Source organism: Penicillium macrosclerotiorum (assembly GCF_028827735.1).
Source record: "Penicillium macrosclerotiorum strain IBT 26536 chromosome Unknown utg000006l_segment0_segment0, whole genome shotgun sequence".
NCBI classification, from domain to species: domain Eukaryota; kingdom Fungi; phylum Ascomycota; class Eurotiomycetes; order Eurotiales; family Aspergillaceae; genus Penicillium; species Penicillium macrosclerotiorum.
This window is the reverse complement of record NW_026643085.1, coordinates 90,723-112,605: the sequence shown is the minus strand read 5'-3', so window position 1 is coordinate 112,605 and position 21,883 is coordinate 90,723. Positions and strand designations below refer to the sequence as shown.

The window sequence follows — 21,883 nt, the reverse complement described above, 5'->3', positions numbered from 1 at the left end:
ATTGATCTTCCCCACAAATTAGAGACGGTCGAGATATTTAACCGGCAGCTCCCGCCTAAATTGAGTATCCAGCCGAGTTCAGTTGTCGTGGCTCACCAGCAGCATCAAATGTGCCATTGGGTAGAACACGAATCAACTGCGCAGTGCTCTGACCCGGTGCAACCCATGTCACATTATGCCCGAGGCTTTTCATGAACGCCACAGTCCCATTATCATATGCGTATTCGAAACTAACTTGATTCGGAACCAACTGATCATGTAGGCGAGGCTTGGCCAAGGCCTCAGCGGCGCTAAGTTTCTGGTCAATGGTGTGGATGATGTTTTGAACAGTAGCAGTGATGATCCTGCTGCCTCCTGCAGAGCCAGCAATTAGGAACAGCTTGCCGTTCGGTCGAGTGGCGATCGCGGGCGTGATCGAAGACAACGGCCGCTTGCCAGGGCGGATGTAATTAGCTTCGGAAGGAATATATCCAAAAGAGTTGGAAGACCCCGGAATCGAAAAGTCTAATACCATGAGTGCTGCTACTTGTCACTTAATCCAAACATTCAAAGGGGCCGTACCGTTCATTTCGTTATTCATGATAATACCCGTCTCGGGCACCATGACATGGCTGCCGAATAGCAAATTGATTGTGGTAATCACAGAGATAGCAAGACCAGAATGGTCAGCCGCAGCGATGTGAGATGTTCCAGGTCTAGAAATACACAGGTGAGTTCGATCTACACGTCGCACAGTTTGAAAATAAATGTAAGCCTACGTGTCTAGGCTCTCTAGGCCGGCAGGATCATAGGCCGAGATGTCAAGCGTATGCGTATCTGAGATTTTGCCCCGAATTTCGTCGATGGTCGACTGCTTGAGCATCTCCTCCTCGTATGCTGCCATGCCGTCCACAAAGGAAGGGTCACCTAATTCAGTTCTCTGTGGAAATTATTAGAAAGGAATGACACCATGAAAAACTCTGCCAAGTGCCTACCTCACCATATCCAAACCGCATCGCCTCGTCCATTCTGTGGGTACTCAGATTCACTGATTGTCCGGAATGGAAAAGTTCCCTGTAGGTGTTCAGGATTTTAAGAATGCTCATGGCAACAATTCCACTTGATGGAGCTGTCGTACTGGTGATGGTATATCCCCGGTAGTCGATCTGGGAGGTGTTGCGGATTGCCACCGTGTAGTTGTCCAGGTCCTGTAGTGTCATTGTACCATTCGCGGCTTGCAAAGCATTTATCATGGTCTCCGCGATGGGACCTGAATAGAACGCATCGGGACCTTGTTGAGCGATCGTCTCGAGAGTGTCTGCATAGCGCTTACGGGTGATTATGTCCCCTAGACCTAATCGAGTGCCATTAGGAGCAAAATCCAATGCCCAGGTTGGATCTTTGGACAGAAAGTCTTCTCCATCACCCACGGCAGAATTCATATATTTTACCAGATCTTCTGTCACGGGAAAGCCATTACGGGCAGTGTAGATTGCGGGTTGCATCACTGTCGCCCAAGAGAGAGAGCCGTAGTTCTTGTGAAGATGCTCCAGGCCGCGGATCTCTCCGGGTATACCACTATGATCGCTATCAGCATCATGGATTGCATCTAAGAGAGAGATATTCAACTCACCTTGCCAACCCACCGTATATGGACAGGTTTGTATCATTGTTGTACATATCCTGAAATGCCGTGGCCGGGGCAGTTTCCCGAAAGTCGATAAATTCATAGGAACCGTTGGGTGCGCGCACTAGCATGAAGCCACCTCCACCGATTCCACTGTGATACATGCCTGGACCGAGTCAGTTAAGACACGAGAGATATGTTGGAAGCCTCGCTTGGCTGTACTCACCAATTACACCAATACAGAATTGGGCTGCGACCAACTATCATGCTTATTAGTCTCCGGCATTTGGCTGGTTGAAGGCAATATCCACCTAACGAAGTGGCTCTATCATCTTGGCATAATTTCGACATCTCAACAGGAGAAACTCACAGCATCGGCGGCATTTCCACCCATCTTCAGCATTTCAACTCCATGATTGGAGCAAATGGAACTCTCGCTCGCGACGGCACCCAGTTTACCTGGTTCAATCTCCGAAACTGTGCCACCATGGCCGTTCGATCCCCGCATCGAAAATCCCAGCGGTGAGGGATAGGCATTTGGCAGATGAACGACCAACAGAAGCAGAGCACAAATCGCGAAGACGCGGAAATTCCGTGAGTAGAACATGCTTTGTCGGGCTATACGCTGGTTTTCCAGAGACAACGACTCACAATCACCATGTTCTCCGGGAGATGAAGAGAGCAGCAAAGGCTACCTCATCTCGTTATCTAACAGTCTTCGGAGGATGCCAGAATGAGGGGACGGCCGGGGTTTGACCAGGATCGGATTGGAGTTCTTACCTGTTTCTCCACATCTCGGGCGCCGATCATTCCTTGTAGCGTTTCGATAGCGTAGGATTTCTACTACGACCACAGCGCGTTTCTCCTAGTTGTGCTTAGATCCGTGTTTTGTGATGAATCGAGGTTCCTTAATGGTCAACCATATAATATTTGAGTTGCAAAATAATCGACAGCATAAGGGCGGTGCGTGTATTCGAATACTAATACTGTGGAGCGGCCTGTGGACCCCTTGGGGAGATACCGGCAGAGTCGGCGTGAACCCCGCTGATAAGCGGCATTCGGACGGGCAAGCTTCGATTCGTTGAAGTTAAATTATCAATCGCCCGAGTCGCGTGGCCTCGCCGCAATCATGCGCCCCTGCATCGATCCCTAAGGGGGGCTGACTGCGGCACCAATTGCGAGCGCCGTGTGCCCGGAGGGTTAACCGTTCCCTGCTTTGTCAACCCCCTCCAACGCTCTCTCAGGTTGCGGTGAGACAACGGCTTGACAACGGCGCGAAAGTCGTGAAGCGCAAAGGACGCGACAGGTGAAGTCATTATGTGATCTACGAATCGTCTACTAGTCTATCTGGGTGCGTAGGCGTTTGTAAATCGAAAACACGGATTAGATAGAATGCGCAGTATCTGATCTCAAAGGCCCCGGTACCTCACAGTTCAAACCCTAACGGTTCAAGACAGGCCCAAAAAACTTCATTTTGCACAGCCCCCCTCCCCCGGCCCCTGGTTGCTTGATACATAATCAAGCTCGATGCTCAAGAGAGGCTCCATCTCACATGCAGATGCAGAGTGGTGCTGTGCATTGCCGAGTATCAATCGTGAATTTCGGCCGCCTCCTTGACCCACGAGATTATCTCTCTCCATTCGTCTGGAACCTCTTCTAGTGAATCTAGGGTGGCAATAACCAACCTGCGCCCCCAGTCGCGAACATACCAGCGATGACACAAAAGTCGCATCGACAGGCTATAGTGGAGGAACAGGATACGGCTGACCCAGTCACCATTCTGCAGGCGCGAAATGAAATCATCGGAGACAAAAAAGGGCCAAGCAATCGGGCCACCATGCGGACCTATCTTTGGCCATGGCTGAACGGCTTGGTGCAGAAGCTGCCAATTAAATCTGTAAAGTTCTTTTTCTGAAGTCTTCATCTCATCGACGATCGATTGCATTCGCTCCAATGATTCAATGATGCCCCTGTGGCAGTGAGCGAGTGAGTCGAACAATACTCTCATCATAATGTACATACTTGTGAAGAGTAAATAATCTCTCAGTGTCCTCGTAGGATGCTGCATCCCTGTACACATTATGAGCTTGATATCCCATTCCTCAATTAAGTATAAAGCGGCAGTACTCCATACCAATGCTGCACTCTACCTTCCAGACTCTCTTCAGTATCAGGACTACAGAGCCAGCCAGAGAGCTCTGCATTGCAACCCATTTCATTGAAGTGCAAAAACAGCATCGCAGCACCGGCAATGAGCGTTCGTAATTCAAGAACCATTGCAAGCGGGTCTATTGTGTGGCTCATATGCGATGAAATGCCAGTAAACCCGGAGGAAAAAAGCATGATAAACACTGAAGATACAAAGGCGGGCTCGTAATGTTGTGATGGGATATCTGGAAGGATTTGACCGAGTCCTGAGCAAGCCTGGCTGTGATACTTTACAGCAGCGTCGAGCCATGACAATCGATTTTCAGTCTCGGTGGTAGCTAGATGCAGTGCGGTCAATGCGAGAATGCTATCCAGCAGATAAGGAAAGGATGTAGCCATCTGAGGGATGGTCATTGAAAGATGATACGCAGAAAGGCCGTCTTGCCATAGGGTATGAGATGTCGACGTTAGATAATGATGTAGAAGCCTGGCTTCCAGCATGCGGAGTGGCATGTGTAAAGCCCCAATTGGGGTCTGGTTTCCATTCTCGATATCGCCTTGCGTGGGCGGCGAGCCTTGTGAGCTGTCCATATCGCTCTGTGAAGATGGATAGTCGCACCTTAGCCTGCGCCTTTTACATAGAGTACATCTGGGTAACCTCTCGTCACACTGTCAAATCATGAGCTCGGTGCAAATACACCACCAAAGGAGGGAAATATCGAGGCCGGAGAGAGATTACTGACTCCAGACGAGCTGTAATCATCTCTAAGCGCAGAGGGAAGGATCCCAAAGACTCACCTTGACATGTCTTCTTTTACACTCTAAGCATCCCTTCCGGGACTTGGTATGGCTTCGGCGGGACGGCATTGGTGCGAACTTGCAGGTTATCCGCCTCGGGGACAGATGGCTCGCACTGTAGTAAAGTCCTTGACAGGAAGGGATGAAAGCAATTTCGCCTCCTGAAAGGATCTCCGGACGAGCAATGACCCTGATGCCCGGCGACCTCGGCCCCGGGGGATCTGCATATGTCGCGAGATCATTGGATAAGTTCCGACCATTCTCCGGCCGGTAGCCATTCGTAGCCAAGCACCAGCGCTGCACTTGGTTAACTAAGTTAGTAGATTCGCTTAGTAAGAACCGTTGGTGCACCAACTGAGTTACGATCAGCCCGGGTCTCAAGTAACCACAAAAATGCGTGGCATGGGTTGCCCAACTTCTTCGCTCAACTAACTAGATTAGTCAACAAATCCGAATCTGAAACTGCTAGATGTACCAAATAGACACTTGGGCAATGGGGCGATCGGAAGGGAAACAAAATGCTACTTCCAACCTCTCATAGCCATAGGGGTAGGAGGGAATAGAAGTCACTTTCACATCACTTGACCACCTCCAGGGGCACCAAACCATGCTTGGGCGCTCTAAAGGTCTGTGATCATTTTAAAGATCGACACATCCCTATTTCGAGCAGACCCTGAGTAAATTGAAACGCTCCTATTCGTTGGTTCCTGACAAGGGTCGGCGGAGATGGTCGGAAATGGATCGCGACAGAGCCTTGCCTCGGGGACGAACATAGACAATATGCGAGTTCCGCTGGCGAAATTATGGTGGAAATTCTCCAATTGACATATATCAGCGCTTCAACGCGAATAACATTCAAATCTGATTTGTATGAATGGCCCCACATGCATACTCAAGCCAAGGGTGTCAAGGGTTTCGGAATTTCTCGACCCCCCCCCCCCCAAATCCCCACTCTGGGGCTCCTACTGCCCACTCCGTATCTCCCCGCAATTCCCCCGCCTGTGAGACTGTGGCAGGGTGGGGCTGACAGAATCTAATTATTGCGGAGATTCTGGGAATCTTGGATTAATAACCCCTAAAAAGGAGCTTAACAATAACATCGGGAAGCTTAACTTGCGCCTGAACTAATATAGGTAATAAAAGGTAATAACGGCACGGCCTTGTCGATTGTATGGCCAAATATGGCGTTTTTGTCAACGTGGGAGTCCCATTGGATCGGTTTACTATCACAATGTCTGGCATCACATGTGTACCTTTCGGCATTGGCCATCCTGACCTGGTCCGGTCTCCTACTTGTCCTAGTTCATGACTTGATCCTTTGCCTCCGTCTTCCACCAGGTCCAACACCGATCCCTTTTCTCGGCAATAAATTGATCATTCCGACATCCTCACCGTGGATTACGTTCGAAAAATGGTCTCAGATATACGGCCCAATCTTCACCATCTGGATTGGTAGGAGGCCTACAATCATCATATCGGACCCCAATGTCGCAGTTGCCTTGCTGGAGAAGCGTGGTACAAATTTCAGCTCGCGCCCGCGGTTCGTGGTGATGGGGGAGCTGTACTGGGACAACGCAGGCATCCTAGTCCAACCATATGGCAAGGAATGGCAGATTCGTCGCCGAATGCTCCATCAGGCGCTTAACCCATCCGCCCTCCGTCTTTACAAGCCCACTCAAGAGGCCGAGGCGACGCGGTTGTGTAGCGCTCTACTCGATGAGCCGGGTTCGTATGAAGGACTGATTGATCGATTTACCGCAAGCGTGGTATTTAGCATCGCCTATGGACATAGAATCGACTCGATGAGCTCGAAAGTCGTTCTCCAACGACTGGATTTCATGCAATATGCCGCATCCCTGAACGTTCCTGGGAGGTATCTAGCCGAGACAGTCCCTTTGCTCAAACGTATTCCCAATTGGCTCGCACCTTGGAAGGCCGAGATTCAGCGTCGAGGCCGCAAAGAAGCAGAAACGAACATGGCCCTCCTGCGCCACGTAGAAGAGGAGCTTCGGCAAGCAGAGTCACCTTCAGAAGTGCCAGATTCACTCGCCAAGCTTCTTCTCCAGGCGCGAGAGGTGGACCAAGCAACATTTGGAGTTCTAAGCAAACGAGACTTTTCCTTCGTTCCCGCCTCTCTCTTCGGGGCTGGAAGTGACACGACCGCGAGCACACTGTGCAGCGCAATTCTGATGCTCATCACCAACATCGAAGTCCAGACCACGGCGCAAAAAGAACTGGACTATGTCATTGGGCGAACGCGCCTGCCGACTTTTGATGACGAGCTAAGGCTACCTTACATCAAAGCGCTTTGTAATGAAACATTGAGAATAAGACCTGTCGCCGTACTGGGCGGTACTCCTCACGCCAACTCTGTCGCAGATACCTATAATGGATACTTCATCCCGCAGGGCACGACAATTCTCTCCAACTCATGGGCAATCAATCTTAACCCTACTTACTATCCGAACCCCCATAATTTCAATCCACTACGGTTTTTGAAAGTCGATCCAACGACACTGCCCTACCTTCCCAAGCTGAACAAGCAAGACTTGGCAGAGATGTCCCCGCCGAACTTGCACCCCGCCAAGGAGGGACACAGCTCCTTTGGATGGGGACGACGAATCTGCCCAGGGGCAGGACTGGCGGAAAATTCTTTATTTATTGCTGTGGCCCGTCTCTTATGGGCGTTCGAGTTCAGGCCTGTGCGAGAGTCGGATGGATCTACCCGGAAGTATGATACTTTTGCATATACTCAAGGGTTCAATATTCGGCCACTGGCATTCGACTGTGACATTCGCGTGAGAAGTGAGGAGCGCAGACAGGCCTTGATGATGGAAGCTGAGATTGCCGAAGCTTGGATGTCTCAATTCACTCCGTTTGAGGACTAGGTCGGTGAACAAGAAAATAAACGACTGGCCCTCAAATCATGGTTCAGGGAGGCGGTATACTGTCATCTACCAAAAAAAAAGATATTTGCGATAAGAGCCATATAATAATTTTCATTGGTGTCAGCATCTGCGTCGAAATGTGAAAAGAGCCCGCCCACGTACTCCTAAATAAAATTCAAAAAGGATGAGCAGAGTTTGGTTTTCCAAAATACACAACGAAATATCAAGTATGAACGAGCATCAAGCGTGAAAAAGACTGCCAGTGAGAATTCTATGCTCCAAATTCGCTTTGATATAGGCTATTTGACTTCTCCATGTATAACTAACTGTGCAAGTTGGTATTACGTAATATAGAAGCTGAGCGAGGTTCAAACCCCCACATCAGAATAACGCATGGGTATACTTATGAAGAAAGCCTAAAGGTCAAATCGGAACATCTTGCTTGTTCGAATGCGCTCGCCGTAGACGTAAAAAATGAGGGGTAGGGGACACATGGCAAGGGCGATGAATCCGAGCAAAGAATTCCCCCAGCCTAACCCAAGCTTTTCATACATTGCGGGTCCAGCGAGTGGAAGGACTGTACCGGCAAGAGACCGGAAAACTGTGTTGGCGGCCATGGCTGACGCTGCGTAGACTGTATATGCATCGACAAGATATGTACTGATACTCATCTAGCAGAGTAGAGATTGAAGTTAATGAGAGACATTCCTTTTCGTGCAAAAGCTGACAGGACTTACAAAGGAAATCAGCATGCCGATGCCGAGAAAAGAAGTTCCAATGATAGGAACAATCCAATGGACCTTATAGTACGCGGACCAACCATAGATAAATAAAGAGATTGGGACTGCAACGGCTCCCGGAATCATCGGTGGCAATCTAAATTCCGGCTTCATCTCTCCGTGTTTTGCCGCGAGATGGTTCAGCAGACGGTCCGACGTCAGTCCCAGCACCAGCAGACCAATCAGTGAGCCAATGCCAATGCCCAGATACGCCAGTCCAACAGACCCTTGAGACCACCCGTACTGGTCCTCGAACACGGAGCTGATAGTGGTAAAGAGGAGGTACAGATATCCGTAGATCACGCCGACGTAGAGTGAGAGGAGAAAAACGATGGGGGATAGAAAAAGCATCTTGGTGGGCCGGACGATGGAGAACATGAAGAGATCTTTCGGGTTCCGTCCGGAGTCGAGGGCGGAGCGCAAATTGGGATTTCCAGTCTCCTTTCGCAGGCGCTTTGTCTTTGCAGCCAACAAGGTAGGTGCGTATGATTCCCGGATGGTGAGCAGAGAACTAATCGAGATGGCTCCGCTTGCCATGGCTAAAACCCAGAAGGTCCATCGCCAGCCCTTGGCCTGGGTGAGATATCCGCCCGCCACGGGGCCCACGACCGGGCCGATCAGCGGGCCCAGTGCCCAGGCCGCCATGGCACCACCTCGCTTCTCCTGGACGAACATGTCGGCAATGGACCCTGCCCCGATGGTTAAAGGGCATACGCCGGCGAAGCCCGCGAAGAAGCGAAAGACGATAAGGCTCCCGATTTCCGGCGCCACGGCGCAGGCGATGGTGAAGATCACGTATAGAAGATTGCAGACATTGTACACGATGCGCCGGCCATACATCTCGGAGATAGGCGCAATGAGCAAGGGACCAAAACAGTATCCTAGGAGATAAACAGAAACGACAAAAGAATCCAGCTCAGTGCTGGCAATTTTGAAGTCCTTCGCCAGTTGGTTGACACCTGGGGCAAACATGGATGACCCGAGTGGTCTATTGATGGTGTATATGCATGTCAGCGGATTCTTGTTTCGGGAGGGGAGCATTGGGGACGGAGTAAGAGGTGGGATCCTACGTGAGGAGAGTGATCAAGGCGATTGATATTGTCGCGGTCATCTTACGCTTCGCACTCCAGTTGAGTGGATTCTCCGGATCATCGGGCCCGTCCCAGTCCACAACATTGGGATCGCGACAGCTTGCATTGGGGCGGTCCGGTTCTTCCTCGGTCACATGGATGGGAGATCCTCGATCAACAGCAATTTCTTTTCTCCATGATGATATCTCTAAATCCTCATTCATCCGAGGAATGTCTTGGTGACTGGCGGCTGGGGTCGATCCATCGATCGACGATGCGTCTACTATCTTGTTAGGATCGACCTTTCACAAGTTCTGTCCTGCTCGGGAATAGATCCATACCTTTGCTGTCTTTCATGGCTGGAGAGCACCTGGAGAGCACTGGGAGAGCACTGCCGTCGGTAGCTTCGAGCTCCAATTGCCGTCTGGACGAGTTTCGGCTAAACTACGGGCGACATGTAGTTAAGGCTCATGGGTATGCGAGTGGGGGCTCTAGCTTTCGGAGAATCAACGCGCCGGGACCATGGAAGTTGAAATAATGAAATAATGGTTGACGGTGTATGCCATCGACGAGACGGGATAAAATATAAGATTCGACCAGCGCTGAAGGGGGCCGGTTCAAACTGAACAAGACTCCCTGGAAGTTCCGCGGAGCCCTCAAAAAAAGGAGGAAGAGGGAGTGGAGGAGAGAGCGGCGGGTGGGGGGAAAGAGAGATCGGAAGCAGCATCCGACAGGCAAATTCAGCGAGGAAGAAAGCCGGGTGGATAACTCGTATGTCGAAAAAATCATCATAAGGAATTATGAGCGGGACGTGACCCTGCACCGGGTCGGAGTTTAGCCCTTTCGCCCGGGGGCGCAATGGCCCCGGGTCTCCAGGGTGATTGTCTTTCTACAAAGATGCATGATGGTGAATGGTGGATGGAGTAGTTTCTTCAAGATAGCTCCACTTCGCCTCTTCTGGCCGTTGAAGCGGAGTGTGGGGGAGTCCCATCCCACGAGCGGGTCTTTGCAGTATGCCGGTCTCGATCTATACGGGGGTGTGGGAGATGAGGGAGCCGCAAGTTGCTGCACACCAGAAGCAGGGAAGGGGGATCGGAGATACGAGTACTGCCGGAATGCATCATGCCCATCAACGGCAGAAGAGCCGGTCGAAATGAGCCAAAGACCGGGGTTGCAAGGCGCCACTCGCGTCAGCCAGGCCGTGAGGAACTCGCGATAGGGAAGGATATTAAGTATAAACCGTGGCCCCGGACGGGGAGGCGTGCGTTTAGATTCATTTTTTCTTATCGCCTGAGTCTGTGAACTGGTAAACAATCCTCAGAATGATCTGGACTCGCAGGAGGGGGGAAAAAGAAAGAAAGTGGGGGCGAAATGCTCGCATTGTGTGTAGAGACACACGAGAAGCCGACGGGCGGTCCGGTACTGAAGGACCACGCGACCGTCAGGCGCATTCGCTTTTTAGGGCTCCCATCAACTCTGGAGAGACGCGGAATGCCGAGGAGCTTATTACCTTATGTTATAATATGATTTGGTCCGGGCCCAGTCACCCCCCCCCCCCTTCTCTTTCCATGGGGATTTCGCCAACGGGGATGGTTTCTAAAGTAACGACACACACTGCCCCCCGCTCCCACCCTTGTTGTTCGAGCGGCGTCGATAACCCATCCGCATGGAAGCCAAAGTTCACAAACATCTTGAAACTAAATGGAGGAAGCAAGTCTTCTCCTCGAGCACTGGGAGACTCTATTCTTCGCTGTTATTGGGTTCTAGATAATTGCTTTGACAATGTTTAATAGTTCCTGTCGGCTTGGTTGTCCTTTCATTTGGATAAGTTTGTTATTTATTGACCCAAGGTTCATTGGATGGTTGTCATTTTTTTTCACTTGACCTATTTGAAGGAAGATTTACTGTCATTTTGGTAGAAAATACAAAGTTTCTAAATTTTCCATGGCCGGGTTAAAATCTACATTTATCGAAGTTCTAACTTGAACGTAGTAGCGTATTCTGAGTAATTTAATGGAGTAAATTACCTTAATACGCCATTTTTGCTAGGCCTTCTCCTTCTCCTAGAATTCTCTTATATTTCTTGGTACATTTCTGAGTAGGCCCTAATCGAAGATACTCAGGAGGCCGTTTAATAAAGCGATACGCTTATATCTTGCTAAGTGTTGTTCACCAGCGCGTTAACATGCGCGATTTGCCTATGCTTCAATAATCTTAGGCGTGACACTCATAGAGCAATCGCTTATATTTTAATCAAGTTAGTCACAGCTTTTTCCGCGTAGGCTTCAAGATTGCATCTAGCACAAAGATTAGCTATCTTAGTTTTCATTGATGCTATTCTAAAGCGTGGCTCTAGGCTCACATTTAAATTCACGCACGATACACGACATATTAGGCTTCCTAGTCCGTGATGCAATTATGCAAGCTTCCGTCATACGATATTTATCGAATTTAGTAATACTTTGATGGTGTTATGTATGAAGTCAAATAGGTAGGGTGGTAGGAAGGAATTACAAATTCTTGGGTTTCTGCTAATCTTATGTGGCGCACCCACAGCCCCGAGAGGTTGGAGGGGTAGTGAAGGGCACCCGATATAGAGCTGCAAGTTTCAGAGCTACCCAGAAATCTCAATCACGAAGGTCTTTAGGATTAGTTGATTCGAAATTTTTGATATGGCATCCGTCCTGGGAGGTTTTTCAGCCTCCCATCGTGGCTATTCGAGTTATAGTTGACAATTGACCAACGAGCATGCTATTACTACGAGTTATATATTGGGGTATCCAGTGCTGGATACTACAGATCTCAGGCCGGCTTTTAAATGACGACAACGCGGATGGTCTTACTACAGTTTCTTATCCGATCTCCCAACTTGTTCAATCTTCTCTTCATGTTAGATCTATATATGCCATCTAGGTCATCAAACCTCGGAACTTGATTCTAATATAGATCTTGATTATAAACCGCTCACAGTATTTTAGGCACTTGCCAATCGCAATGAGTACTAGCTTGTGGTTCATTTTGAATCGTACCCTACAAGGCCACATAGAGATAAGAGGAATGAACCGAACAGCTCAATGCATATAGCAATTCGGGCGCAAGGCCTGAAGTCAACTATCTCTTCATACAATGGAAGCTCAATGAACAGGACATTGGGCCAACAAACTGAATCCCAGTGCTAGAAGTCACTGACAGTCGAAGTTGACTTGAAGGGCGGGTCGATGAGAAACAGAGCATGTCCAAGGCCTTGAGTGATCGACCGACCAATAGTCAGCCCGTGCAACAAGGTTCTAGATGCACTCCATCATCCTTGGAAGAGGAGGTGATACTCCTTCATTCCCCGTCTACGGGTGCTACAGATATGAGGGCTACATTTTGAGCCGGGACATCCGAATGGGTTACCAAATCGTAAATTTTGGAGGGGAGACGGTGCCCGTCTTTAAGCAAATACATGGCGAGGTTATGACAGAATGCCATACTATGGTTTACCATGCAGAACGATGCTGGGATTGCCGGGAGTCTTTACGGTCCAATGGGAAGCGGCGTCTTCTTCCAAGTGAGTTTACGTTCATGCCAAGCGGACGAGTGACGAAAGATAAAAGATAACCAAATACATGAAAATCTAGTTAATTATATCTATCTGGTTAATTGGCTAGCCCTGGGGGATGGATGTGACCGGGGGATCGAGCGGGATTAAGAAAGGCTTGCATACCACGTTGAAAGCACGTGATTCAATTATTCTCCTTGCAGGATTGGGTTTCAGAATTCGAGTTATCGGGGTGGGCTAGCGGCGGAGACGCTCTTCAGGGCAACAACCCACATCAGAGCCCTAAAAAGAGCTGTTTAAGTTGACATCGGAGAGGCGTTTGGTGGCGTGGATAAAGGCGCTCTTGGCGATGGCAGCCCAAAGATTCGGAGACGACGACCGGATCATTTCATGGTGGAAGGGTGCAAAGTCTTGTATGAACCCAAAGACCGTGTCCAATGCCATTGGTCTAGCTTTCAAAGAAGCAAAAACACAAAGTTTCGGTCAGTGAGCCTCCAATCTTGGGCCCTTGGGCCCTTGGGCCTTGGCAATGTTTTCCCTCCGACGACCAATATTTATTTGCCGAGAGACAAGCAACACGATTCGAAGCGCCGGTGGAACATCAGGAGGTCATCACCTCATACGGCATCATAGACTTCTCGCTCGGGGACGTCGTGGCTCTCAGGCATCATAGGGGTCCTGGGTAGCGGAGGAGAGGTGAAAGTGCAAGAGTTGCAACTACGACCTCAGCAAGACTGTCCCAATCCGGAAACCCGTTTGCGGAAAACCGATACTGCGCTAGTATACTGCGCTAGTCTATACTGGGCTAGACCGCTGTCTTGGCCAATCACAGACCGGCCACTGGCCCGTCCCATCTCAACCACACGAAGACCCTTCGGATGCTGATTGGTCCGAGTGGGGTTATCTGATTGATTGTGGAGCTTGTTGGAGTTCAAAGTTCAGTTTCCTCTTCTGATTATCTGATCGTCGGTCGCACCTGAACAAGTGCCCAGTGATCGAGGAGATCTGCGACTCCTCCTCCCCCACCTCTTTCCCTCAGAATATCTGGGCAAGCGCGGTAATTCTCGCTCTCGGACCTATTCTCGCCTTGAAATACCTTTCTCCCTTCCACTCGTTTACGTCTCTTCAATTCCCTTTCGGCTCTGCTCTCTGCTCGTCAGACCTCCAGAATTCCCGCTTTCTGGAGGGATACGGCTTTTCCGTTATACATTTCCCTGTACCGCCCTCCGCCCCCTACTTCGGTGTTATTTCACCGCTCACTGATGATCGTCATTAGCCATGGGTGCTCCTGATGCGATGCGCGGTCGAGACGACGAGGGCCGGACGGCCCAGTATGTCGCCGACACCTCGACTTTCGAGGAGCCCAAGCAGGCCCAGTCCGAGGCTGCAAGGGAGGATGGACAGGAGGTACCACCTGCTTATGAGGCAGGGCCGCACCCAGAGTCTAATTCTTCCTTTGGGGTCGGCGGCGTACTCGATGATGAGAAGGAGGTCGAACGCAACCCGGACCGGGTCACCGAGTCGGCAGCATTAGGTCAACAGAAGGCGGAAGCAGCAGCCCTGGTCTGGAGCCGCCCGGTGGTATTTGCAATCTATGCCTGGTGAGCCTTCCGAACCACAGAAGAGATCCGTTTCATCTGATGAGACCGGTTATTGTCTCTCAAATATGGTGCACATGACTTCTCTAATATTGGATGGGACTAGGATCTGGGTCGGTTTCTTCATGCTGGCCTTCCACTCCGCAATCAACTCAAGTCTGCTCAACTGGGTCTATGGTAGCTTCAAGGCAGCGCCGCAGGTATCCACCTCCTACATCCTGGCCAGCATCATCGGCGGCGTCCTTAAGTTGCCTTTAGCGAAGACCTTGCAGCTGTGGGGTCGTGCGGAGGCTCTGCTGTTCTCCACTGCCATCTACATTCTAGGCATGATTATTCTCGCAGCGTGTGATGGCCCCAATGCCTTTGCGGCCGGCTATGTTCTCTACTGGATTGGATACTACTGCGTCTATCTGATTCTCGATATCTTCGTGGCGGATACAACTGGCCTGCGTTCCCGAGCATTTGCCTTTGCCTTTGCCTCAACACCATTCATCTGCACTGCCTTCACCGGCTCGCTGGCGGCGCAATCAATCTACAATACATCTGGCTGGCGGTGGGGTTATGGAATGTTCTGTATCATTCAGCCGGTGGTCCTCTGCCCGCTCGCAATGGTATTTAAGTTCTACGAGCGAAAGGCAATCAAAATGGGCGTATGGCAGCCCCGCAATAGTGACCGGACCAAGATGCAGTCAATTGTCCACTATTTCCATGAGTTCGATGGTAAGGGAAGATGATCAATTTCTGATAACAATCTTCTTCATGCTGACCTCTTTGTCTAGTGATCGGCGCCTTCTTGTTGATGATCGCATGGGTTCTCTTCTTACTGCCGTTTAGCTTGGCTCAGTATGGCCGGTCTCAGTATCATTCGGCCAGCTTTATCGCAATGGTTATTGTGGGCTTCTGTATGCTTTTCGTTTTCGCTGCGTGGGAGAAGTGGTTTGCACGTCACCATTTCATTCGCTACGAGTTGCTCAAGAAGCCTACGATCCTCGGCGCTTGTATCTGCGCGGCGGTCGCCTATTTCAGCTTCTACCTCTGGGATCAGTACTTCTATAACTTTGTCCTGATTACCTACAATCTGAACATTAGCATGGCGGGATACATGACCCAGATCTACAATGTGGGCTCGTGCTTCTGGTCTCCAATTCTTGGTCTAATCATCTGGTGGACTCGCCGCTTCAAGTACATTGTCCTATGCTTTGGAGTACCCCTTATGCTGCTGGGATCGGGACTGATGATTTACTTCCGTGGTGCAGACCATGGCATCGGCTACATTGTCATGTGTCAGATCTTCATCGCTTTCGCTGGAGGTACCATCGTCATTGGGGAGGATATGGCCGTGATGGCCGCTGGTGGCAGAGAGGGTACACCTATGATGTTGGCTCTCATCGGTCTGTTTTCGAGCATTGGTGGAGCCATCGGGTATGCAGTCTCTGCCGCAATCTACAACAACGTCTTTGTGGAAGCCCTGGCTAGTCAGCTTCCCGATAACCTTAAATCGAATGCCACTCAGATTTACCTGGACGGGATCAATGTGCAGAACACCTACCCGGTAGGTTCAGTTCTACGCAATGCTTGCATCCACGCCTGGAGTTATGCTCAACGCATGAACTGCATTGCGTCGACCTGTATCCTCATCCTATTGATCCCAGCAGTCGCTGTATGGAAGAATTATGACGTCGGCAAGAAGCAGAACAAGGGCACTATGCTTTTCGACTGATTCAATGATCATCGCCAAAACCTATTGCGAGCAGGCTCCGAGCCCTCATTTCTTTTGCCTCTTTTGATTCTTTGATCTGTTGTCACTGGGGCCCATGTATTCCATGTATCATTTTGACTCTGGCTGGTTTGGAGTCAAGCCCCCATGTAAATTAGTTGCCCACTAGCACAAAAATAATGCATCCGGTCTCCTGTGCTCGCACAGAGGCTTCGATTACCATGATCCTCCGCCCCTTGTCCAATTTGTGAAGCTTTTTAATTGCCCAAGACCTGCTTACTCGGCTGTGTTCGCCAATTCCAAACGACAGGCCCTACACGGTCTCTCCTCAGACTTTCAACTCCCCGAGTATCTACTTGGTTGCTTGCACAAATCATTTGGTCTGCAGCTGAACTGAACGTACTTGTCACCACCCCGCAATCCCTCGTGGCCCTTGCATCCTGCACTAACGCTTCACGGTACGCTCTGCTGTCGATCCTATCAACAATGCGACCCTACAATCAACAAATGGTAGCATTCCACCTCAACCTCCTTCCTTTCCAGCAAAGGGCCCAAGCTGTGTATGTATATTTCTCGAAACCTCCCAGCGCAGCCCGAAGCCATATTTCGCATGGTTTGATCGCCGCATTCCACCATGCCCGCCCTGCATGCAAAGCTGGCCGTGAGCCTGGCCCTGCTCTTCCTCAGCAACTTCACAACAGCAACCAAGGAGGATATACGCTATGTCGACCCCCTGATCGGCTCCACCGCCGGTGGCAATGTCTTCGCCGGCGCCAGTCTTCCGTATGGGATTGCGAAGCCCGTCGCTGACGTCGACGGCCAGAACACTGGCGGATTTTCTACCGACGGCAGTAACATCACGGGCTTCTCGCACATGCACGATAGTGGCACTGGCGGGAACCCATCAATGGGCCAATTCCCTCTGTTCCCACAGTACTGCACCGACAATGCTCTGGATAACTGCAGGTTTCCCAAAACAGCGCGCGCAACGCAATACAAGAGCGAATCTGTAATCGCGCGGCCAGGGTACTTCGCTCTGGAGCTGGTGAATGGCCTCAAGGCAGAAATGACGGCGGCGCGACGGACTGCGCTTTACCGTTTTACATTTCCTGCGAAGAGCACAGGGAATGGGGACCCGCTAGATCCCTTCATTTCGGTGGATTTGACGGATCTGTGGGATAGTCGCCAGAACGCGAGCGTCGCAATTGAGCCAGAGTCAGGTCGGCTCAAAGGCAATGGCACTTTTCTCCCCAGCTTTGGTGCCGGGTCATATAGGGCATATTTTTGTGCGGACTTTGCAGGGGCAAAAGTCCGGGATAGTGGAATCTGGGTTAATGACCGGGCAGGTTCCGAGCCGAAAGAGCTATTCGTCACGCGGGGTTTCAACAATTTCTTTCTCCAGGCAGGCGGATATGTGAGCTTTGCGCGTCCAGATGATGGAGTAGTGACCGCCAGGGTGGGCATCAGCTATATCAGCTCGGACCAGGCCTGTTTCAATGCTGAGACTGAAATCCCCGACCCTGTCAATGGGTTTCAGAAGGTTGAAAATGCAGCGCGCGAGGCTTGGATGGAGAAGTTGAGCCCCATAAAAGTGACACAGGGTGGAGTAGACGAAAACATGCTGCGCTCTTTCTGGAGTGGTATTTATCGCACGATGCTATCGCCGCAGGATATGACTGGTGAGAATCCATTGTGGGAAAGCGACGAGCCCTATTTCGATTCCTTTTACTGTCTGTGGGATGCCTTTCGAGCTCAACATCCCTTTCTCACCATCATCGATCCTCAAACGCAAAGCAGAATGGTTCGCAGCCTACTTGACACATTCAAGCACGAAGGCTGGCTTCCCGACTGCCGAATGTCCTTATGCAAAGGCTGGACCCAAGGCGGATCCAACGCGGACGTGGTTCTTGTCGACGCCTATCTCAAGAACCTGACCGGCATTGACTGGGAACTGGCTTATAAAGCTATGGTTAACGACGCTGAGAACGAGCCGCTGGAATGGTCCTATGAAGGACGGGGTGGTCTTCAGAGCTGGAAACGATTAAGCTATATTCCTTACCTGGACTTTGACTACCTTGGTTTTGGCACAAACTCGCGTAGCATCTCACGCACTGTGGAATATGCTTACAATGACTACAGCATCGCCATCTTAGGCAAGGGCTTGCACAAGGAGGATTATCCCATTTACTTATCACGGTCCAGCAATTGGAAGAACCTTTTCAAGGCGGATCAGACCTCCTTCTTACAAAATGGAACGGATACTGGCTTCACGGGATTTTTCCAGCCGAGGTATTTAAACGGGACCTGGGGTTTCCAGGATCCGATTGCTTGCAGTGCCTTGGCATCTTGGTGTTCGTTGACTTCCAACCCGTCGGAGACATTCGAGTCGAGTATCTGGGAATATCTGTTGTATGATTACTGATTCCCCTGGCTATAATAAGCTAAGCACTAATCTTCTACAGTTATGTCCCACACGATTTGGCTAATTTGATCAACCTGCTGGGTGGGTCGGATGCATTTGTCAAGCGACTCGACTATTTCCATGAGTCCGGGTTGGCCGATATTAGCAATGAGCCTGTTTTCTTGACCGTCTACGAGTACCACTATGCTGGTCGACCAGCTCTATCTGCAGAGCGAGCACACAGCTATATTCCTCGATCATTCAATGCAACTGAGAATGGGCTACCTGGTAATGACGACTCCGGGGCCATGGGCTCATTCTTGGCGTGGAGCATGATGGGACTCTTCCCAAATCCGGGCCAGAATGTCTACTTCATTAATCCTCCATTCTTCGAAGCAATCGAAATTACTCATCCCGAGACCAATCAGACCGCCACAGTTCGCACAGTGAATTTTGACCCCGCCTATCAGAACATCTATATCCAGAGCGCGACACTCAACGGGAAGCCTTACACTAAAAACTGGATTGGACATGAATTTTTTACCCAGGGTATGATTCTCGAGCTGACACTTGGGGGTCGTGAGAGCGACTGGGGTACAAAGAAAGAGGACTTGCCTCCCAGTCTGAGCGATGTCATGGCTGGGGATGAGGTCGGCATGCATGACGGCGCTGTCGAGGATGTTTCCTATCTGGGTATACTTTCTTTTTCTTGAGTTTCATACCGGCCAATGAAAAAATACAATCTTGGCAATTCGCAAGATCCTGACCAATGTCGCTTGTGCATTGACTGTCTGTTGGCAAGGTTGGAAATCCCACGGAGCATACACGTATATATATCCGATCGCTCAGGTTATTGATTAGATGGGAGGCAGCGCCTACCATTGCCTTGTTTATTGATTCTGGTGCACAAAATCTGCACCTCGCAGGACATAATACCAGCTCGACTAGCCCCGACTTCTACGTAGCGTGCTGAAATCAGGTTGGTAGTATAAATGCCGACGAGCCAAGTTCAAGTTGGACCCGCGACCTGTTGAGGAGCGTCATGACTAAGCCCCACGACCCCGGCCCGTACGACCACCGCCGTCGACATTTCCCCCTTCGACAATCTTTTTTCTTCTTTTGTTTTGTGCTCAGTTCCTACATTCCTGCCTTTCACTAATTTGACCTTTGTCGGCAATTCCTTGTAGCCCTTGCGACTACTCGGCTCAAAGGTTCTCGGTTCGGACGCTTGGTGGTAGATTCACTCCGCCGCCCCCCTCGACCCTCTCTCCAAGTATGGCGAACCGGCAAATCACGCGGCGTATCGCCATCAGCGCTGTGATATCAATATGCTTTGTCGTTTTCCTCTTCGTTCGGCCACAGGGCCCACCAAGCCCGGCAGTCCGAGCCCCCGGACATATCTCGCATGCAGCGCCAGCACCCGGGATCTCTATCCAAGAGGACACGCTGAAAGGACCCGTGGTGATGCCAAAACTGGGAAATGCAACAGCCAAGTAAGAGAGCTGACTCACTTCTTTTCGTCTGGCTGGTGGAGACCACTACTAATATGAGGCCCCACGTTTGTGGCTTTTGCAGAGCCGAGCTCGGTCGTGCAACCTGGAAGTACTTCCATACCGTCATGGCGCGTTTCCCCGAGAAGCCTACCGAAGACCAGCAGGAGGCCCTCCGCTCTTACATCCATCTCTTTGCGCGACTCTACCCTTGGTATACACTCTTCCTCCCAATTCTTTTGTCCCGAACCTCCTTCACTTTTCTTTCCTTTATTTTGCCTTTTTTTCTCCGGTCTTTCTCCGAACTGTGCGACCTACATTATCCATACCGGGAGCTAACCGTGAGATAGTGGCGAATGCGCCGAGCATTTCCAGCAGCATTTGATTAAATATCCGCCACAAGTGTCGTCGCGCAAAGCAGCCGCAGGGTGGGGGTGTTTCATCCACAATGAAGTCAACGCGATGCTCGACAAATCAGAATTTGACTGCACGAACCTGGGGGCTTTCTATGACTGTGGCTGCTCGGAAGAAGAAATCGAGGGCGGTGGCGAGGGCCTCGAAGCCAAAGGAGCTGCTTCGACTGCGAGTCACGCAGACAGCCATACGGGTCGTTCCGATCTTCCCGATCACCTGGCCGTGGAGATCTCCAAGGAAGCGTAAGTTGTCATTGTTTTTCTTGGGCTCTCTCTCTCTCTGTGTGTGTGTGTGCAGATATCTCACTGACACTGGACCTATTTGGTGGGGTTTAGGACCACGCGCGGTTGACAGGATTCCATATTTGCCGGTATCTTTGCATTCCTGGGATATACCCTTCTCGTTTCCCCTCCTCGTTTCACTTGTTTTGTCACACTTGCATGGCGTTTCCGTTTGTTATCCCCACCACATCTGCTGGAGCTGGTCTCTCTCTGTACAAATATGTCCTTCCAATAATTCCCCATATACTATATCCTATACCCATGGCCGCGCCATCGTGCGGCCATTTGCGAATCACAAAGTTGTTTCATCCTTCCCGCATGAGATCCTCTGACTGTCGATATTTGATCCGCCTTTACAACTCTCGAGCGCGGCCTGCACCAGGATTCGGGCGATCGCCGGGAGCATGACCCGCTCCCGGATCCACCCCGCCAGCCTAACCCGGTGATCCTACGGGCGCATGACCTCCCGTCCGATCTCTTGTTCCTGCTTTCTATGTTTTCTTCTCTTTTCTGGTTGCTTTGCTACGCCATGTAAGCGACATGCCTTGTTGTACATAGTAGCCTAGTCCCGCCAATCTGCCCTGATCTATCTGCACTAGCGGCCGCGCGATGTCGCCCTCTTGTCGCCATACTGCATCCTCGTGATATGGGGAGCTTAGAGCGAGGTCGGGGCCATGTGGGTCGCCCATGACGCCACCTCGACCGAGAGACAGGCTACGATGACAAGAAGATTCTGCGACAGCTGGGTCGAGTTGTCGTACAGGGTCCGATCGAGTATCATAGAGCAGAGAATCAGAAGCACGGCCAGCGACTCTCCGCCCAAGGCCAACAACCCGGTGATGACCCCGATATCTACCGTTATAATGAAAGCTCAGGTCGGTTCTGTATGCTCAGTTTTGACTTTGTGTGTTGCTGGGCCAAAAATAGGGTGGAGGGGAAGCGAATCTGTGAAAAGGGGGAATATCGGCTTCTTCAGCTGATCCGGACGGACTAACCAGAAGGGAATGTAAGTTGTCTTCTGACATTCTGACAGGCTGGCCCACCGGTCGCGGCATTGATCACGGCTCCCTGATCCTGGGGAAAGAGGGATCGGCCAGTCACTAGCGTCTCATGTCCAGTGGAAATGGTCGCAGAGGGTCGCGCTGGAGG

The 21,883-nt window shown here is 50.7% G+C and overlaps 7 protein-coding genes across 7 annotated transcripts; 4 read left to right on the top strand and 3 right to left on the bottom strand.

Annotated features, from left to right (window-relative positions):
* Positions 1-55: 55 nt before the first annotated feature.
* Positions 56-2,213, bottom strand: N7462_005335 (gamma-glutamyltransferase; the record flags this gene model as incomplete). Its single annotated transcript, XM_057077053.1, has 7 exons — positions 56-504; positions 562-695; positions 759-919; positions 975-1,557; positions 1,613-1,772; positions 1,833-1,866; positions 1,977-2,213. The coding sequence occupies 7 exons, from the start codon at positions 2,211-2,213 to the stop codon at positions 56-58; spliced, it is 1,758 nt and encodes a 585-aa protein (XP_056932633.1).
* A 981-nt stretch (positions 2,214-3,194) lies between these two features.
* N7462_005334 (uncharacterized protein) lies at positions 3,195-4,345 on the bottom strand (the record flags this gene model as incomplete). The annotated part of the gene is made up of 2 exons (XM_057077052.1): positions 3,195-3,576; positions 3,741-4,345. The coding sequence occupies 2 exons, from the start codon at positions 4,343-4,345 to the stop codon at positions 3,195-3,197; spliced, it is 987 nt and encodes a 328-aa protein (XP_056932632.1).
* Positions 4,346-5,733: 1,388 nt separating this feature from the next.
* Positions 5,734-7,440, top strand: N7462_005333 (cytochrome P450; the record flags this gene model as incomplete). Its single annotated transcript, XM_057077051.1, has 1 exon — positions 5,734-7,440. One exon carries the CDS (start codon positions 5,734-5,736, stop codon positions 7,438-7,440), a length of 1,707 nt encoding a protein of 568 aa, XP_056932631.1.
* Positions 7,441-7,856: 416 nt separating this feature from the next.
* Positions 7,857-9,646, bottom strand: N7462_005332 (MFS transporter; the record flags this gene model as incomplete). Its single annotated transcript, XM_057077050.1, has 4 exons — positions 7,857-8,111; positions 8,178-9,207; positions 9,290-9,569; positions 9,631-9,646. 4 exons carry the CDS (start codon positions 9,644-9,646, stop codon positions 7,857-7,859), a joined length of 1,581 nt encoding a protein of 526 aa, XP_056932630.1.
* Positions 9,647-14,111: 4,465 nt separating this feature from the next.
* sit2 (putative siderochrome-iron transporter) lies at positions 14,112-16,151 on the top strand (the record flags this gene model as incomplete). Its single annotated transcript, XM_057077049.1, has 3 exons — positions 14,112-14,434; positions 14,538-15,151; positions 15,211-16,151. The coding sequence occupies 3 exons, from the start codon at positions 14,112-14,114 to the stop codon at positions 16,149-16,151; spliced, it is 1,878 nt and encodes a 625-aa protein (XP_056932629.1).
* Positions 16,152-16,782: 631 nt separating this feature from the next.
* Positions 16,783-19,241, top strand: N7462_005330 (secreted glycosidase; the record flags this gene model as incomplete). Its single annotated transcript, XM_057077048.1, has 2 exons — positions 16,783-18,557; positions 18,611-19,241. Coding segments are annotated over 2 exons (2,406 nt in total), but the record flags the coding sequence as incomplete, so codon positions are not given.
* A 583-nt stretch (positions 19,242-19,824) lies between these two features.
* N7462_005329 (flavin-linked sulfhydryl oxidase ERV2) lies at positions 19,825-20,699 on the top strand (the record flags this gene model as incomplete). The annotated part of the gene is made up of 3 exons (XM_057077047.1): positions 19,825-20,042; positions 20,125-20,253; positions 20,390-20,699. 3 exons carry the CDS (start codon positions 19,825-19,827, stop codon positions 20,697-20,699), a joined length of 657 nt encoding a protein of 218 aa, XP_056932627.1.
* Positions 20,700-21,883: the final 1,184 nt, after the last annotated feature.